The sequence below is a fragment of the Equus quagga genome, chromosome 5 (genome assembly GCF_021613505.1).
Source record: "Equus quagga isolate Etosha38 chromosome 5, UCLA_HA_Equagga_1.0, whole genome shotgun sequence".
NCBI lineage: Eukaryota > Metazoa > Chordata > Mammalia > Perissodactyla > Equidae > Equus > Equus quagga.
The window spans coordinates 58,098,417-58,117,711 of record NC_060271.1 but is presented as its reverse complement, the minus strand read 5'-3'; the positions used below and the strand labels follow the sequence as shown (position 1 = coordinate 58,117,711).

Sequence of the window (19,295 nt, the reverse complement as noted above, 5' to 3'; positions counted from 1 at the left end):
TTTGTTTTGATTGCTTCTCCCCGTGACCCCCACCCTGTGTATGGGTCACACTTTGTTTCTTTGCAGATCTTTTAATTTGTTGTTGAAAATTTGGTATTTTAGATAATATAGCAGCTCTGCAGACTCATCTTCCCCTCTATCCAAGGGCTTGTTTGTTTGTTTAGTGACTTAGCTGGACGATTTAAGGCCATTTACGCTGCACTGTGTAGCCTCTGATGTTCCTCCCCAGGTTGTACAGCCTGGACATGTGCATGCACCCTGACTCCCCCCTCCAACCCCAAGGACAGTAGTTTTACTAGGGCTCTCTTTTACTGTTTCTTTCCCTGATCTCCTTGTAAGGGTTCTAGTTGGTCTGCCACTACTGTTATCACACCCTGCTATTAACATCCACTGATCGCCAGTGGACCCCTCTATTGCTTTTGACAATGCCTAGGGCATAAATTGCTACACAGTTTCATTCAAACAAATTCAGGCCCTTGTAGACTTTGAGGCTTATTCCAACCTTAGGACTACTCTTAGCTGCCTCTTTCATTCTCTGTTAAACTTCTCACTGGTCTTCCCTTTTGCTTGTTGCTATCATGGAGCTACCAGTCTCCTCTTACTTGTTTTCCCCGATCCCCACCCTCCAAATCTCTTTTGTCTACAGCAACACCCTTAGGCTTGAACTTCTCTCTCACTCTATTCTAAATAAAGTCAGTCCCTTTAGGGAGTGCTATGGAAGCTGTTTTTGTAGTTTGCTTCTCCCACCGGGCAGAACTCTGTGCTACTCCCCAGAGACGTGGGTGGGAGACTAGCCTGCTTTTCTAGGAATGATACCTGTGGTCTACAAGTCTTATGAGTAAGCTGGGCAATACTTGGTCTGCCATTCCTGGGGTACATCTGTGCTAGAAGTGGCACTGGGTGGAGGAAGGAAGCTCCAGACCTCTTTGCTGCTCTAGACCTTCTGTAACACACAAATTGGGGCAGGGACGACAAATGCTAGTAGTCTGCTCCTCCTAGGCAGAAACAGACTAACACTGAAAGCTTCAGGGAGGAAGGGTGCAGGGTTGTGGCTCAATACCATGGAGACTCACTATTCTTACAAAGATTTAGTATTTTCTTGAATAAATGTTTTTGTTTGTTGTATGCTCTTATGACAATTTCCAGGAACTTTAATGTTTTTTTAAATAACATTTACCAGTTACGGTTGTTTAACTGAGGACTCTGTAGATCTCCTGATGTTGTTATTCCCAAAGCACTGCCTAATTATTTTTTAATGCATGTCTTAAAATACAAGCAATCAGGATCCTTTAAATAAGGCAATATGTTCACAACCTGAAAGAGCTTTCTGCTGCCATCAGTTGATGCAGCATACAGAATAAATAAGCAGTTCTTTAATAGTTATTTGAATATATTCCAGAAGTGAAGAGTGTTTAGAATTCATTTACAAGTGCAGTCTGTTATACCAGTAAATGTTACTTGACCTGGTGTATAAAGTAAATAATGTGTAAGACTTAGTCCTGGAATAGTTTGCTGAATTTCTATTTCTAATTCAGTAGATTAAAAACACAGTTGTGAATGGTATAAAGATGTAAGAATCATATTGTGATAAAACCAATCTCAAAAATAGAGTCCAGATCCTTCCCAGATAATTTAAGAATTCAGATGTTTTTCTCAACTTAAACATGAGCTCCACACAGAAAGTATTAAAGATGTCCTTCGATGTGCTACAACTGTATAAAACTCTAGAATATGACCATTAGATGACTACTGTATCAAAATCAACAGAATTTAGAAAACACATCTAATTCTGAAATAAGCAGAAATAAAAAGACAATTAACAAAGGATTATGACTGATCTCTAATCATCATCAGAGTCTGAATCATATTTCTTTCCTCGGATAGTTTTCTTTTCCAGCTTTGTGAAGTTTGTTCCAAATTTCTTTTGGCTTTGAAATGGTGGCTCCATTAAATTTCCACTAAAAATAAAGCAAATTTGAAAACCATTTATTCTTTATGATTTAGTAAAGTTGGTAGACTAAACTGCACAAAAATCTCTTTTCTTCCTCTCTGTAACATATAGAGTAAAATTTTCTTTAAAGTGCTGGTGTTAAGGAAGAGGTATATTATTCATACTCATGGTTAATAGTTTTAAACCTCATTTTGTACTACTAAATATATTAGATCAATGTTTTATTTTCTCATTTATGATTAATTACTAATTAAATTTCAGAGGAGGCACCAACAGAATTTCTGACTGAAAGGCATGGAAGGAAATCAGAGTTTCTTCCATCTGTTTTGGATATGCTGAACCTGTATTTGATTCTTTTCACTGTGAGAATGACAAAGGAAAATGGTGTTCTATTTTTGAGAGCCTGTTAAGACTGTTAACATCTTTTAATGTTTAGATCTCTACAGACATAACAAAACTCATGGAATTCATTATCATTAACCTTGAATTGGTATGAAACTCTTTTCCATCATGCTTGAAAAATAAGTGAAATGAGATAATTTTTTCTTTCAAAAATATTTGGCAATATTCCCAGCACCTAGATCTCGATTTTGAAATATCATTTGCCACTGAAAGGAACCACCGGTCTTTGGAGAAACAGCCAATTCTAAGGAGAGTACAACATGAGCCCCCCCAAAACATCTTATTTGTACCAGAAAGAAAGTGCTCAGAAGAATTATGGGGACATGTCAAAAGGCTGGAGAAGCCAGCATGAAAGAGGCTCTCACTGGCCAAATATGGGGCAATCTAAGCTTCAAAGTAAATAATAATAGTAACAGACTATAACCCAATGAATAAAATAATCCATAGCCCATTCTAATATAAAAAATGAAAAAGTAAATTAATATAGGATATGGAGAAGCCTGGTAGACAACTGGTTAACCAGTGCTCAGTTATCACCACCAGAAATAAGACAAACGACCACATGCCTCCTGATATGGTGCACTGAGAGGGAACAACACAACATCACTTTCATAACATACCTGTGAAAAAACGCATAATCTGAATCTAATCTTAAAACGTTAGACAAATCCAAATCAGGAGATGCTCTATAAAATAACTAGCTTGTACTCTTCAAGAATATCCGAGTATTGAAAAATAAAGGAAAAGTATGAAGTTGTTAGAGGTTAATGGAAACTAAAAACACACAGTAACTACATACAACACATTTTTTGATATGGAGGACATTATTGGGACAATGGTAGACTTTAAATGAGGTCTGTAAATTACATAATATGTCCTGTTTTAGTAATTGTATTGATTATATAAGAAAATGTTCTTGTTCTTAGGAAATACACATGGAAATATTTAGGATTAAAGGGACAACACATCTACCACTCCCACTCATATGGTTCTGAGAAAAATTTACATGTATCTAGAAAGAGAATGATAAAACAAATAGAAAACGTTTAAAATTGGGGAATATGGGTGAAAGGTATATGATGATTCTTAGTACTACTTTCCAACTTGTTTCAAGTTTGAAATCATTTCAAAATAATTCACTAAATATTAATATTTTATTTAATATTAAGAAAATAAACTCCAAAATCAATTTCTACAATGTAGGAATGATTTAGGCATACGTAGGAAAGATTTAGAGAAAAATGGGGAGGGGGATTGAAAAGACGAGAGAACTTTCCACTTATTGAAAGGCACTATGACTGTGGAATGATAATTCCACAATTATTGCACAATTTTACCTGCTATTTTTGAAAATCAAGAACAGGCACAAAAGACAAGATGATATGCTCTGATAAATTATTTGTCTGGAGAAGTGGACAAAGAGATGAATGAAAAATGGAAGATGGATTTTAAACTATTTTCAAACTGAGACTGTTCCCCTTAGAAAGTAATTTAAGCGAAGCACAGAAATGAGATTCTATATATTTTATCAGATTCTACAAGTGAGGCAGGAATATCCACAGTAAAAATCTAATGTTTAAAAACACGTCATTAACAATTTTAGAAATCTGGTTTAAATCAGGGAAGAGTCAATTCTGGAGTGTCACTTTGGCTTTCCAGATTAATAGAGAATTAGATTCAGTAAGTTCTATTAGGTTGAAAACTTTTATAGCCAGGTGTACTCCAAGATTCAATATCTATAACTGTGATTTTGTTGTAAGATCACGCTAACAATAATGTACACTTTAAGAAATATGCTTTTCCTTTGTGAAAGTTTTTCTACATCTCAGCCAAAAGATCCTAGTTCCATAAAATAAATGTTAATATAAAAAAATCCTCTCTAAAAATATCGACTGAATATGCGAATTAAAATAAATCTATTGTTTGCCAAGTTACCTGTAATTAAGAATATCGGAACAACCGAGCCTCCACTCTAAAGTTTCTGTGGTGAAGTCATCTGTATTTCCTAGGTCAGTGAATCCAACAACATAATCTTGTGTTTTCCCATCTTTTACCAGTGCTAGTGTAGGAATGACTTTGATACGCAGTCTCTCACAAAGGAAAGGTGCTTTTTCCACATTCAGCTTCAAAAATTTGGTCTCAAGATGTTTCTTGGACAGTATCACCAAATGTCTGTCTAGTATTTTACACCTGTAAAAAACAACATATAGACAATCAAAAGCTAAAGCAACAGATTTCTTGTTTAAAATAACTATCATTAATATTTATGGTACATCTAATTTTACAGTTTTTTTGGCTGAGTCTCATAATTTGGCAGCCAACCTATGCCTGTGTCAGATGACCTCATTTCCACCTCATAGGTTAGCTGCCTGATTATGAGGGGTACAAAAACAGTCAGATTTGCCCTAACTATATTTATAAAAAACAAAATATTCAATATATGCCTTAAGTTATAGATAGTTCATGAAGTCATCATGTTCATGGTAAGAACAAATTGTCATTTCTGTATGCATGTTTCCTGGTATCTCATACAGGGAGCTTGAAGGGTGACAAATTTTAACTTGCCAGAACCCAGAAGACACTTTCCCGAGTTAGAAATGTACATACAGTGCCATATTTGAAAGTCATTAAGAAAGACTGAACAGTGTCACTGAGAAGGAACACTTCCGTGTAACTTGGTCAGTCAGAAGTATATTAAGGACAAGGGCTATAAATATGGTCATTGAGGTTCTAAAGAAATGAAAAGTATCACTAGTAACTTTTATCAAGCCACCTTCTATTGGAGAAGAAAATGGAAGTGGCATTTTCTTTAAATTAAAATGTATTTTAAACTACTCAATCCTCTAGTGTTTCTGAAACAGTTCTTAACCGTAGGTCTTCACTACTATCAACTTTTAAAACATACATGTGAATCAACATTCTCGGGATGGAGCTGGGAAACATGCAGGTGACGCTCATGCCCAGAGAAGTCTGAGAATTACTGCTTTATTTTTTTTTTTAATTTTTCTCTTTTTTTTTTTTAAAGATTGGCCCCTGAGCTAACAACTGTCACCAATCTTTTTTTATTTATCTCCCCAAAGGCCCCCAGGACATAGTTGTGTATTCTAGTTGTGAGTACCTCTGGTTGCGTTACGTGGGACGCCGCCTCAGAACGGCTTGACAAGCGCTGCCACGTCCGCGCCCAGGATCCGAACCCGCGAAACCCTGGGCCAACGGAGCGGAGTGCACGAACTTAACCACTCGGCCATGGGAACAGCCCCGAGAAACACTGCTTTAGCTAAGACACCAAATGCTCCAGAGCTGTTTTTACTAGTAGGCTTTTGGGGCACTTCTTGGTGTAGTTTTTCCTGAATTTGGTTTGGGTCCATAGTGTTTCTTATAACCTTGATGCCTCATCACTTTCCCTCTGAACGTATCTTTTCATATATCACCTCTGTAGTGCAGCAATGAGATTTTAGTGAAAAATGGTATGAGAGAAGAAATTAACAAATGGTCTTTGAATGAAGCTCAAAACAAATGATGAATCAACTGATATATGAGAATATGTTCTTGCAAATTTGTACATAAATTAACTCCATGGTTTTACTGGAGTAATATGAAACCTATTTTAAATAAGTCTATGTGCCATTTGCCAATTAATCCATTTAGTAAATTGCAGAAGCAGCAGTCATGGTGTAGTTAAAACAGCATGAGACTAAAAACCTCGATTCAAATCCTCTTTTATCATTCATTAGCTGAGAGACATTACTTGAGTTACTTAATCTCTCCAAGTCTTGGTCTGCACACAAGAAGCATAGAAGTTATATCTCCTCACCTCAAAGGGTCATTGTGAATGTTCCTGGATTTTACACATGAAAGCATCCAGCCCACTATGTGCTAGGAACTCTGGTACATAAATATATATACATTCACTGATGATGTAAATTTTGATTTTTCAGTTTTGTTTGAACGTAAGTAGTGTTAGTGCTGCATTGTTTACATATCCATCAAATGTACATACATAGCACCCAGTATGTGTCAGCCATTGCTGTTCTAGGGCTAGGAATCCAGACCACAGTGGGCCACAATACAGGTAAACTCTCTACCTTCACAAAACTAACAATCTAGCAGGCAAAGACATTTAATAAACAAGTGAACAAACAATAACCTTATAGATTGATAGGGTACCAATATACCACCTCATCACATATGTCCGAGGTTGGCAAGTTAAGGAATGCGTGCCCAGGGGAGATGACAGTGTACCACAATGGCAGAGGATTTCCTTGATTCTCTTTTACCTTCCTAATCCCCTCTCCCACTTTCCCTTATAGGAGATTTCAGCATCTCAAAATTTTCTTTCATTTTTATTTTCTTAGTCAATAAATCCCAGGCGATCAATCTCTGAAAGGGGTTAACTAATAACCAAGTTGTTGCACAGTGAGGGTAAGACAAGGGCCAGGCATGCTATGCAAATGAGAGAAGTGGGCAGGGCTGAGACGACAGGGAATGAGAGACTGTACACTGGAGTGTCTGTCCGTCTAAGGGAGGTAGCTGTCACTCAGCATCAGCAAATTGCTTTCATACTGAGTTCTAGGTCTGTTATTATCAAGTTTTGTAGTTTTTTAAAAAAATTCTGAAATCAAGATTTTTAAAAATGAGGTCTCTCTAAATTTTTAAATGTTGGCAACTAATCAAATTTTGGGGCTTAAAAAAGAAAAGGCTTGAGTCATCTGGCTTAAGTCATAACCTCTTGTGGGGGTATTTTCTTTTTAAAAGGGATCTGCCTCCACAGAATGGTGTGCAGACATGGGTTGGTCTAAGAGAAATCACTTTCTTCTCCTTCCAGCCACGCCTAGCAGTCCCAACTATGCTTCTGGTGAAAGGCTCAAGCCATTGTCTCCCCATGAGTTGCTAGCTGAGAAGGAGTGAATGAATTCAGAGCGGGTATTCAAGGTGTTGATGCCCATTCCCAACACTGTGGCTATATCATAATAGTAGGAAAAAAAAAGTAGAAATAATTTCTGTTGCCTTCATAAAAAAATTAAGCGTCTATTTCTAAAATGTTTTTAAGGTTAGCTAGTGAAAATATAATTCAGAAAATAGCCATTTCTCTGGAAATATTCTTGATTTTCAATAAAGTTCATTTATACTTTTGTATGTCAGTGGTTTTTAAGGTAACCTTTAAAATAACAATTGCTTAACTTTAATGTACAGACTTCTATAGTACAGACTTCTATTACTTCTAGGAAGTAGTTCCTTTTATTTTTCTTAACTTCTCTATTAAGTCAGTATACCTCTATTCAAAGATCTCATCATGTTTAAAAAAGTCACTGATGGAAACAGTTACCTGAATGTGGAGTCTCTGTAGAAATGGCAAACCACTTTTTTACTCTCCTTTACTTCTTGAAAAAAGTCTCTCTCGCTAGGGATTTCTCTGTATTCTCCATGTCCTTTTGAAAGCCATTCCTAATTTGAAGAAAAGGGAAATATTACACATCTGTAATATCTCTTTCAATACCACTTTACATTTTGTGTGTAAACCACCATAATAGTTTCTAATGAAGTCGATTTTGTTTTCTAGATTAATGAATTCCTTTTATTGATTTGCTTTCCTATGTATCTAGTATCCATGGAAAAACAGTCTATGGGCAGTAATTATCTCCATAGCATGGCTCATATTTAAGACAACTATCTGTCTTGGTAACTTGAAACATGTATGTTTTCTTAGGACTTCGAAAATAAAAATTTAGACTCAAGAGACTTAGAATGTAATCATTTATTTAATTTCTTTGCACTCAAACTACTAAAATCAGAAGCATTTGATCTGAGTCACTACGAAGTTTTTAAAACTAATGCTCATGAGGTAAAGTCAGTTTCTGGGGATCAGAGAAGGGGGAGAGGGGTTACTGTGGTTCTGAAGCTGTGTGCTCTTGATTACCCCAGAGAGGCAGGAACCTTCCTATACTCGCCACCAATGGGTAACATCCTAGAAAGAAAAAGTTGTCTCCTCAGACGGTGTCCAGAAACAATTAAGATCTCACAGGTCATCAATCCAACTTCCCAAACCAGTATCTCAACCCTTATCAACCACGCCTGTCAGACCTTTCGGCTTCTTGAACCTTTCTGGTGGCAGGACACTTATTGCCTCAACTGGAAGCTTGTTTCCTTTTCCAGGCAGCTGGTTTTAACAAAAAGAGCACCGGGCCTGCAGGCAGAGGCATGGGCTCAAATGCCTTCTACCACTTATTAGGCTATGAATTCTAATAACCTCTCTGAGTCTCAATTTCCTCATTTGTAAAGTAGAAATCATAAAGCAACTATCTCATTGAGTTGTTATGAAAACAGAAAATCAACATGAAAATAACTATAACAGTGTCTGGCACATGTGCTTAAAAAGCATTTGTACACGTATTCTCTAATTTTTAGAAAGGTCGTCTCACACTGAACTGCAATATATCCGTAACTTTGGTCTGTGGATCCCAGCTTGGACCTAAGATTAGAGAGAAAACTTCTAATCTCTCTTTCACACATCTGCCCTTCAATACCTCGTCTTGCCTATGTCCTCCCTTCCCTAAATTGAACATTTCCATTTCCTTTTGACTGTTTCTCATATGAAACGATTTCTAGACTTCTTATGCTCCTGGTTGTCCTCCTCTGAACATAGTCTAACTCCTCCACGTCCCGTTCAAATGTGGCATTAGTCTGAACGCAGCCCTCCAGAAGCGATCCAACTAGAAAGGAGCAGGGGTGCCAGCTGCCCTCCTCCTCTGGACTTAAGCTAACACAGCCCAGACTGCATTCATGGTTTTGGTATCCATTTCAGATTCGCTTACACTGAGCTCACACTCACAAGAGGCCCTGATATATTCTCCTTTTGTGACATTTCTTTGGTAAAGCTTCTATAAACAGTTTAAACTCTCAAATACAATTCCTTAATGACATGACATTTCATGACTCCTTTCTCGGTTCACCAACGACATGTGCCCTTAAAAAAAGAGTATTTTTCTGTTTTTTAAAAAACTGCTATTTCTTTTCATTATTTATTCTCATGTGTTTAACCAACAGGCTGAAGACCTGAACTGTCCAAGTTCCTTAGACGGAGGCAAGCCCACTCTGAACCTCCAGCAATGCGCAGCTTCTCTCCCAAGACGCCGCATGGCTGCACTCTCAGTACAGTTCCTCTCACAGAGCATGTGCTCCACAGGTGTCTGCTGAATGGATTCGGCAGGATGGGCACAGTTAACAGTGCAGCCTGAGCCTCCCTGAGGCCCGGCAGGTGGGCAGCCCCTGGCTCTCACTTCATGGCTATCACCCAACCCTCTGGTGGGCTCTTTCTATTTCTCACCTTGTCTTTCTGCTCCGTACTTAAGTCCTACATCTCTAGCTGCTCTAACAGCAGGTGGGTGTTTGGTTGACTGAGGAATATTGATTAGCATAGGCCAATTAAATGCTTATATCACTGCATACACTGATTTCCCCAATACCCTCATGGATCAGAAAATCAGAATTACTATACATCTACATTACTCTTTCAAAAAGAGCATCTATAAAAACCATTAAGGCTTCTTACTTACTTCTTCAGAAAACACTTTAATAAAAAAAATCTATTAAAATGCAAATGAAAGCTCTAAAATAAAACCCTCTGAGTTACTCCATGACAAATTCATTTTAAATTGACTTGTATATTAATAAAGCCCTAAAGTCTCCTTGCTTCAGTTGGTTTTTAATTATAAATATTCAGACTACTGTTTTTAACTGCTGCAACTTCGTTTAAGACATTAATGTATGTCCCTCAATGCAAATCAAGTAGATTCAAAGTCTTTCTACAAAAATATCCTAGTCAGGACAACCTTAAAAAGAGGTTTAGCATTAGCAATTAGTAGTGTACTTAACTGTGATCATGAAATATGAGTTTGTAGCAGAATCTCATCATATATTACCTTAGACAATTAATAGCATTATATTAAGAAAAGTAGCCTGGTTTCAAAACTATATATATATATATTCAAAACAATATATATATATACACACACACACACACCCCCCCTATTTTAGACAACTCAAGATATAAAAACTAGAACTCAGTCACATTTAAAAGATTCTTTTTTGTTGCAATTCTAAACAGTGATGGTGTAAATGTTATCAAAGAGACACTATAGCAGCACAAACAAAATTTCCTGTTTCTTCAGAAAAGTTAAAGCTTATGCTTTACTCACAGCCAACTGAAGAGGAACCAGAGTTGGTGACAATGTATTTCAATGTAACTTAAACCAATGGAAACATTTTTTAATCAAAATTCAATTTGCAGAATTTAACCCAGTTGGCTTTGATCAGAGTCTACAAGTCTGTTACACACTTACACTCTAAGAAACCAATAAGCGTAGAGCTGTGGCCACCTTTCTTTGTGACACAGCATGCGTTCTTTTGAATAAATAAGCCACATAATTAAACATTGCATTGAAAACGACTGAAGTAAAACTTTCTTTAATGTAAGTTGCCTTACAGCTCTTTTCCAGTTTGCTTTGAGCACAGCTAAAGTATGACAGGCTTTACTACTACCTGGAAGGGAAACCACTGACTCCTATTGCTCCTAGCGTTCTTCCTAGTCCACTCTTGTCTCAACCATGCAAATCTGAGCTCAGAAAATGATCTTGTGCACACGTTTGTCTTACTTGACTGTGGATTAACATACTGATCAGGCTAACTAAGTGTCTTTAAAACTGATCTTTTTCTGGAGCAAATTTTTAACAATGATAGGTACTTTGAGGTCAAAAACACCCTAAAAATGAGGACTGAAATGTAACTACTGCAGCACACATATATATAAGTTGTTAGGAGCATACTGTTATAGCAATTTCAGAAAGCAGGGCAGAGAGGTTACTTGTTTCTGCTGTTGAGCTTTCCTTAGTGCCTCAAGTCTCTTTTCTTTGAGGCGTTCCAATTCATCTTCGTCCATCTGATCCAGTTTCTGAATTTCAGAATCCAAATGTTCTTCCACTAGTTTGGTAGTCTGAAGCAACTGATTCTCCAAGACTTTTGAAAACATGTCAACAGATGCATTAGCTTCCATTTTTCTAAATGGTACGGTTCAGCCTTGGTGCTGGGGAGAAGGTTTATAAAGTTAGGGGGAAAAAAGTACAAACACTAAGCAAAATTTTCTCTCTTATTTTCAAAAATTCTAGCAAGTGTAATTTGTAGTCCACAAAGAGTTCTGCTGACAACCAAGCACTTCATGTTACGCTTCAGAATTTTTAATTAAGTGTTTTTCCAATTTAATTTTCAATAGGTTATAGTTACACCACTCAGCAACTACTTAGAGCAAAGTTTAGGTGCTTCTGACCTAGTTTGCGTTTTACTACACTAAAACAAAGACAAGTCTTTAACACCATCACCAGACCAGAGAGAAATGAGTAGGTGCAGTCACACTTAGTGGCATACACTGACCATCAGCATTCCCTACCAAGGGGAAGTAAAGCAGAAACGACTGTGAACAATGGCAAAGTTTAACTGCAGTGAGATTTTACACAAACATACACGTAGCAAACTTGGCTTCAGTAAAGAGCAGAGTTGAGTAAAAGATGTATTTTTCCTGGTTTCTGCCTAAATGATTTTCATTTCTTGAACTCCTAAAAGAGGTTATTACAATTTATATAAAGAACAGCGCCTCATGTTGCCTAAGCTTTAGTTTCCATTCCTGTTCTCCGATTACCTAACAAAATCCACGAGGCCACAAAGACTGATATTGGTATTGACTTACTGACAATCAGTGTTCTTGACTTTGATGTAAAACAATTTAACACTCTAAACATTAAAAAGAATATTGATTTTTTCACCACTCCTCTATGTAAAATACGACTTTAAAAACAGAATCTAATTCAGATTAGAAAGGAAGATTGATCTCAATTATATATTTTTAAAGAAAACTATTACTTTCTACCAGCAACAATCAGATGGCAATTTTATGTGTACCCCTGGGTTATTACCACAGAAACATGAATTATAGCTTGCCTGTCAAAGCAGGAGGCTGCTGCATCTCAATTAACTATGATATATCTGCAAATACTACTGAAGCACTTTAAAAAATCTGAATAAACTGTGAACTCATTCACCCAGCTTTTGACACAGTCTGGCCCATACAGACGCTCTATAAATGTAGAATCGAAGAGAAATAGTCTTGTTGCAAACTTCACTTCTGATTCCTTTTTCTTCGCAGGAAAACCAGTTGAAAAGCATACTTGATTTCACCTTTGTACCCTCAGAACTAGCAGTGCTTGGAACGCAGCAGGTGCTCAAAAAATACTGAACATTGAATAAACACGTGCCTAGCTTAAGTTTCAAAGTTTTGTCCCAAAACTTTAAGTTTCAAAAGTACTTCTGACTTTAAAAAACCAAATAGTAAGTTCCTCTTAAATGCTACAAAATTTTAAAGCTTTTAAATACTTCTTTAAAATATTTTTAAAGAAATATTTAAATTTTAAATATTTCAAACACAGTAAGAATTTCACACGCTCTACCTCCCAAGAAAAATGTTAGTAGGACTGTGACCCTCTGTACAGGTGCTGGATGAGGCAGAAAACCGGATATTAAACAATGACTTGCACATCAGAACCTGTTCTTACTAGGGGCATAGCTGATGCCTATCCCTGGAGTTTTATAGCATGAGCCCAGAATTTAATGCTGAGCCGAAGCGATTAACAAGAGCTGTTCTGGGGGCAGGTGGTGGCGTTCACCACACTCAGAAAGGGCAAAGGTGATGGTGTAGGATCCTGATAACTTTTCATTCTTCAAACCACAAGCCTCTGACTCTTCCCTTTTTCAGTTCAAATGGAACGTTGGAAAGGGACTTGTTCTTAAATTACCTAACCATTTCCTTGATGCCTCTACGTGCGGCCGTCAAAACAACCAAGGAGCCTTATCCTTAACCGCACCTCAGGTACCTTCCCAAAAGCATCCCAGCCACTCCCTGAGCCCCCAGGGACAAACGAGGGCAGAGTTCAGGCAGCCCCGCTTCAACGCCGCCCGGGGCGCATGCGCCAAAGCCTCCCCCGCGGCAGTGACACCCGCGCCTCGGCCGCGCCCCTCCCCCGCCACGGCCGGATGCTGAGTGGCGGTGTGTCCACTAGCACCGGGAAGCGGTGGCTGGTCTTTTTACACTGCCCTCTGCCTCACCCGAGCTCTCGGTGATACCTGAAAAGTGGGGAACCACTACCTCCAGAACACCAGTCCACTCCGCCTTCAGCCTCGTAGCAGCTGCCGGTGGCGGCGAACCGGTCCGTCACTTCCGCCTCCTTATTGGCTGCGGCCCTCACGCGATACAACCTGGGACGCCCGAGGAAGGCGTGGGGGGGGGGGGGGAGGCGGGGGGGGGGGGGGGGGAGGGCGTGTGGCGAGCGCTTGTGCGCCTGCGCCTCCCCACCCCCGTCCCCAGGCCGGAACCCCAGCTTTCTGATCCTTTGCCTCTCTCCGGTGAACTGCGGAGCGGGCAAGCGGGCAAAGTATGCTGGGAGTGGTAGTTTCTTAGTGCTCAGCCCGGAATTGTCAGACTTTTTTAGGCTGACTCTCAGTACACGTAATGTTACGTCAGAAATGAGACATCTGCGATCTCGCTCGAGTGACGTGCCAACTTCTTTTCCATTCTGTTTATTGAACACTTACCTTTTTTAAAGAGTTGAAGCGTAACTTATACAGCATGGCTAGTTTTTACATAGTTAACACCTGTAATGTCACCGTCCAGATCCAGATATAGATTTTCGCCACCCTAGTAGGTCCCTCGTGACTTCCCTAACACAAATTTTTGGAACTTACTGTCACTTTGAATGCAAAGATTAAGATCTATTTGGGGGAGTTAATGGGTGTGTTCTTGTTTTATGATTTTGTGTGTGTGTGTGTGTGTGTGTGTGTGTGTCACTGTGCATACTTCATAATTCATGGACGTTACTGAGAGGCCTCATTTTGTCCTGGATTCATCTCTCTTGGGAACACCGAGGGCGCTCGTCATTGGTCCACTGGGGTTCTTTAATGAACTTCGTGCCTCTGAGAATACCAAGGTACAGAGGTTGAAAGGTGGAAGGTTTACTTCTGAACCGACCTCCACACCCCCAAGTCTGCGTTCCCCGGTAAGGAGGGGCTGTCGTGGGGTATCTTCAGCTTCATTGTCCACCTCCGGGTTCTAGAACCTGGAAACCGCGCGGGCGTCGGTGCGCAGCGGACGCTTGCGGGAAGGGGGCGCTCGGGCTCCCGCCTGAAGGGCGGGTCAACTGGAGACGCTCTACACGAAGCGCGGCTCTCGATGAGCCGCGCCCTGCGTCCCCACGCCGAGGCGGCGGGGAGATGCGCTTGCGCATTGAGAGTTCACACCATATGTGCCCTGTCTCAGTGCGCGGGTCTGTGGAGAGCCGGGTGCGAGAGGCGGCAGCGCCGTGGGGACGAAGCCGAAGGGGGCCAAGAGTCGGCCGGGGGACAGTGGGTCTGTGAGAGACCGAGTGGAGGGGCTGGGGCCACGAGCGCCGCTGTCACGCGATGGGGAAGAAGCAGAAAAACAAAAGCGAAGACAGGTAGCAGTGGCTGGGTCCGCACGGCGGCGGCCGGTGCGGCTCGGTGGGTCGTGTGGGTCCCGCCGGCGCGGGATGGACCGGGGTCGAGGCATCCGACCGGCCCCGCGGGGCTCCGGGCCTGGGCGCAGAGTGGGCGGCGGGCGCGGAGGGCCTCGGCGGGGCGAGTTCTCCGAACCGAGACTCAGTCCCACCGCTTCCCCTCGCCCGGCCTGGAGAAAGAGGGGTCCCCGGCCTGAGGAGCGGGGCGGTTGTTTTAGGGTTCCCGGCCCCGCGGGGAGGGACGCGGGCCTCGGGCCGCCCGGCCAGCGTGGCCTGGACGGGTGGCTGTTGTTTTGCGGCGGTTCTGTCGGCGAGGGTCAGAAAGAGTTCTTTTTATGCCTCTGTACGCACGAATACTTGGAGAGAAGGGAGTTCGACTGTGGTGTACCCAGAGCCAGGTTTTTCCCTCTGAGCCGCTCGGGTACGTCGGCGTTACAGGGGGGTGTTGAATAGCTAACTCCCACGTAAGTTTCTACAATTTGGATACAGTTCTCAGTTATTTAGGGGCTGATGGTCTGGACTCCACGCTTTTCGCTTGCTTTCTTCCGGCCTGTCTTTTGGTCATTTCTTTACTCGCTAGCACCTCCCCTAAGAAAGGAGGAGATGAAACCAACCAAGGTTGCTCTTTTCTAACCTCTTAAAAAAGGCTTTGGCGGGGAGGGAGTGTAAGGGTGGATGTAGAGTTACGTACTCTCGAGATTTTTGGAATATTTGTGTGTCACATTCGATTGAGTTACCCTTCTCATTGAAATAGTTTACTTCCCGGCAGTGGACAACATCTGTTACTTTTCACGTTGGTGTACTACTCACCAAACTTAGTTCAAATACTAGACGGAGAGTAAGGTAAATTCAAAAAACGAAAAGCATAAATAACAACCTGTGCCAGTTCATCATTCTGACTCAAAAAACGGATATGTGGTCTTGAAGTTTAAATAAGATCACTAATTATACGTTGGAATCCTGGATCATTTCCTCACCTGGCACTCACCTAGCTGCCGAGTGGAGTTAAAAGGCACCAAGGTGAATCTTGTATTTCAGCTAGAGGTCTACTGGAGGAAGTTAATTGGTTTGAAGAATAGAACTTGTTAATCAAAACAGATAAAAAAATAAGCAGAATTCTGGGTGATTTAATGGGACAAAAATTTCTCTACTTTTGACAGGATTTTTTTGATGCATAGGATACTTTTTTCCCCCAACCATATAAAAAAAAAAAAATAGGTAATAAAGCTTCATGTACCCATTGCCCAGCTTCAACCGTTGTTATCACGTGACCAATCCTGTTTTGTCCACCTGCTGGATATTTTAAAGCAAATCTCAGAATCCCTTCAGGTGTAAGTCCTTTAAGTGTATCTGAAAGATAAATACTTGATGGAAAAAATAACCACAACGTTATTATCAAGCCTAAGGAATATTAACAGTGACTTCTTAAATATTATCAAGTATCCAGTTTTCTAATTTCACTGATTCTTATTTAAAAAAGTGTTTTTTTGTTTGGTTCAGGATTACAGAAGTCTGTTTTTTAGATGAAAAAGTACAAGTATGTGTTATTCTTTTACTTACAGTTTTTACTTTCCAGACTCTTTGACAATGGAAAAAAGCTATTCAGAAGGGAGGTACTTATTCTTGTCTGTGTGTTTCTAGAGAAAAGTGAGTTTCTCTTATTAATTTGTAAAGATTTTCATGGGTGATATAAAGTTTAAATTGCAGACAGTGGAGCCTTATTGTTAAATGTTGGTTTGGTAGTGTAGAAGGAATGTTACTGGGTTTTTTCCCCCCTCAGACTAATCTGTAGTCTTTATTTTTTGGCTCATGATGAAAGTGGTGGCAACGTAATTGAAAAACATAATTTATTTTCTCATATGCCAATATCAAGGTTTTGTTTGTTTTTAATGCTTCATGGACTCCTTTGCTTGAACGTTTTTCATGTTGTGTCTAAGAAATACTCAGGTTTTGCAGAGGGCTCCCTTTGACTAGAACTGCATGGCCTTTTTACTTTGGCCTTCCGTATAAGATATTTTAGAGGAGGGAGAGAGGGGCAGGGAAGTTCCACTGTTTTGTGAGTTTGCTTTGACCTTTTGTTTGTTTATTTTGGTACAAAATAAATTATTTCTGATTAAATTTTAAAGGCCTAGAGAACAAAAATATTCACTCCCCAAAGTGTCAGTTAAGCCACAATTTTGTCCCTTGGTGGCTCCCATAAGTGCTTCATTCCATTGGTTAATGATTAAATTTTATTATTTCACTACTATCCTCCTGTATCCTCTAGTTTCTTCTCTTACTAGATTTTCAAGTCCCTTCTGTGTTAAACTGAACAAACTATGCCTTAGTACAATAAATTGCTTTCTTAAAAAAATAATTTCCAGAAAATATAATGTCACCACAGGTCACCAGAAGAATACAAAAACCAAACAAGCTTACTTGTGGAAGAGGAAGTTCAGTAAAAAGTGACCAAAAGTTGGGGTATATTAACTTAATGTTGTATATTTAAATAGTACTATCTCCAAGGATATTTGGAATATTTATGAAAGGAACAAAAACACAGACTGGGAAGAAAGTCTAGAAGGAGAAAGTCATACCTTAGGATTAATATTCTCGTTTGTGTAAAATGAGATATTTATCTGGTTTTACTCTTGTATGAAGACCCCTACTTTAAAGATTTTGCATTCATCCTACTTCCCAAGCTGTCCTAAGCCAAGCATGTTTCAGGTCAGGTAGAACTGGGTGAGAAATGAACAGCTGCTTTGTGAGTTAAGATAAGGCATTGGGCCACTTTTCAGTTTTTGGAGAGAACATAGAACACTTGACTGTTTTAATCCTTATATGTAATCAATCATTTAAATTTCTTAACCACTCAATTTTCATTTAAATTTAGATTTTTTTATTTTTTTTTTGCTAAGGAAGATTCACCCTGAGCTAACATCTGTGCCAATCTTCCTCTATTTTTCAGTATATGGGCTGCCAGCGCAGAGTGGCTGATAACAGAAGTGTAGGTCCACACCCAGGAACTGCGAACTGAACCTGGGCCGCCAAAATGGAGCATGCCAAACTTAACGACCAGGCCACTGGGGCTGGCCCAGATTTTTTTATTTACTCTGAGTGTCTAGTTTTGTTCAGATAGCATATATTTTGTTATATCACACTATAGTTTTTTTTAAAGTATGGTTTTGTTTAAAGACTAAGTTGTAGAATTTTGTTCCAGCTTGTGTAATTCTGAGAATGAGATTTTCATAGGATGTTAAGCAAATTTTCCTGCCTTTTTTCAGTTGATTGGGGAAACTCTTTATAAGACAAAGGATAAGATTCAATATCTACAGATCATACGAAAATCTAAGGCAGTATTTTCATTCCTTCCTATAACTTTCCCAGTCATCAGTTTACACGATGGGACCTTATTTTAGGGGAAACCTGTGTTCCATTTACACAATACAGTGGATGTTCTCTTATGATGTGTGCAGAGGTAAAAAAGGAGCTGAATTATCTAGTTTTTCACAGTTAGCCTCCCATTCATCATTCTGGTTCTCTTTTTTTTTTTGGCTCTCTCGGGTGTGGCAGTTATATTTCAGGTTATAATGGGTCTGCAATCAGGCATGTTTTGGTTAGTGACACACAAATGACTCCTTTTTTCCTCCCTTTCTAACTTATGCCTTGTGACAGATTATACTGCTGCGAAATTATAGTACAAAATATACAGGTATTTTGAACACTTATTAAACAGTATTGAAATAATCACAGTATACCACTTGATGTAGCAGTAACAATATTTACGTAATTTTAATAATGAAAACATTTAATGCAGAACCACTGACCCTGCTATAACTAATTTGAGAATCTGGGAGGAACGGAAAGGCATAAAGATATAAGAACTACTGTATAACATATAGAAGAGGAAATTGGAATTTAGCGTAATAATGTGCTTGAGGCTTAGAGCCTCTCAGCTGTTAAGCCAAACCTGACTCCAGAACCTATGGTTTTTACTGTGTGTGCTCCCTGATCTAGGAAATCCTGATATTCCGAAATATAGACTTTCCAAAGAAAAATTAATATCTACATAAGATCTTTACTGATGAAGCAACTGTTAAAGATTTTTAAGAACTTAACAAAGAAGGAGGGAGAATAGAAAAACAACCACCATTCAGTATAGGTCATTCAGTGCCAAAATTTCTTTAAAGAATTTCTTTCTCAGGGTCAGCCCCATGGCCCAGTGATTAAGTTTGCATGCTCCGCTGCAACGGCCCAGGGTTTCGCCGGTTCGAATCCTGGGTGCAGACATGGCACCACTCATCAGGCCATGCTGAGGCGGCGTCCCACATGCCACAACTAGAAGGACCCACAACTGAAAACATACACTATGTACCAGGGGGCTTTGGGGA

The 19,295-nt window shown here is 39.6% G+C and overlaps 2 protein-coding genes across 5 annotated transcripts in view; one reads left to right on the top strand and one right to left on the bottom strand.

The window, feature by feature from the left end:
- Positions 1–1,318: 1,318 nt before the first annotated feature.
- TXNDC9 (thioredoxin domain containing 9) lies at positions 1,319–13,664 on the bottom strand. Of its 3 annotated transcripts, none has more exons than XM_046662734.1 (5): positions 13,520–13,664; positions 11,214–11,432; positions 7,680–7,798; positions 4,289–4,543; positions 1,319–1,958 (listed from the first exon to the last, which is right to left on the bottom strand). In XM_046662734.1, exons 2-5 carry the CDS (start codon positions 11,400–11,402, stop codon positions 1,841–1,843), a joined length of 681 nt encoding a protein of 226 aa, XP_046518690.1. In that variant the 5' UTR covers positions 11,403–11,432; positions 13,520–13,664; the 3' UTR covers positions 1,319–1,840. The 3 variants fall into 3 exon arrangements, with proteins under 3 accessions (XP_046518690.1, XP_046518691.1, XP_046518692.1); XM_046662735.1 differs by having other exon boundaries at positions 13,542–13,664; XM_046662736.1 differs by having other exon boundaries at positions 13,502–13,604.
- Positions 13,665–14,711: 1,047 nt separating this feature from the next.
- EIF5B (eukaryotic translation initiation factor 5B) overlaps positions 14,712–19,295 on the top strand; it is a 79,506-nt gene continuing 74,922 nt past the window's right edge. For both annotated transcript variants that reach the window (XM_046663044.1, XM_046663043.1), the window contains exon 1: positions 14,712–14,886. In XM_046663044.1, the coding sequence (XP_046519000.1) occupies positions 14,852–14,886 (35 nt within the window). In that variant the 5' untranslated portion in view covers positions 14,712–14,851. The remainder of the gene's footprint in view (positions 14,887–19,295) is intronic.

Bases quoted from the DNA above. Each gene is read 5' to 3' on its own strand.
- TXNDC9 (XM_046662734.1), bottom strand. From the start codon at position 11,402: ATGGAAGCTAATGCATCTGTTGACATGTTTTCAAAAGTCTTGGAGAAT. The intron at 7,799-11,213 runs GTAACCTCTCTG...TCTTCAAATTAG, and splicing joins AAGCTCAACAGCAGAAACAA to GAATGGCTTTCAAAAGGACA. The intron at 1,959-4,288 runs GTAACTTGGCAA...CTTTATTTTTAG, and splicing joins TCCGATATTCTTAATTACAG to TGGAAATTTAATGGAGCCAC.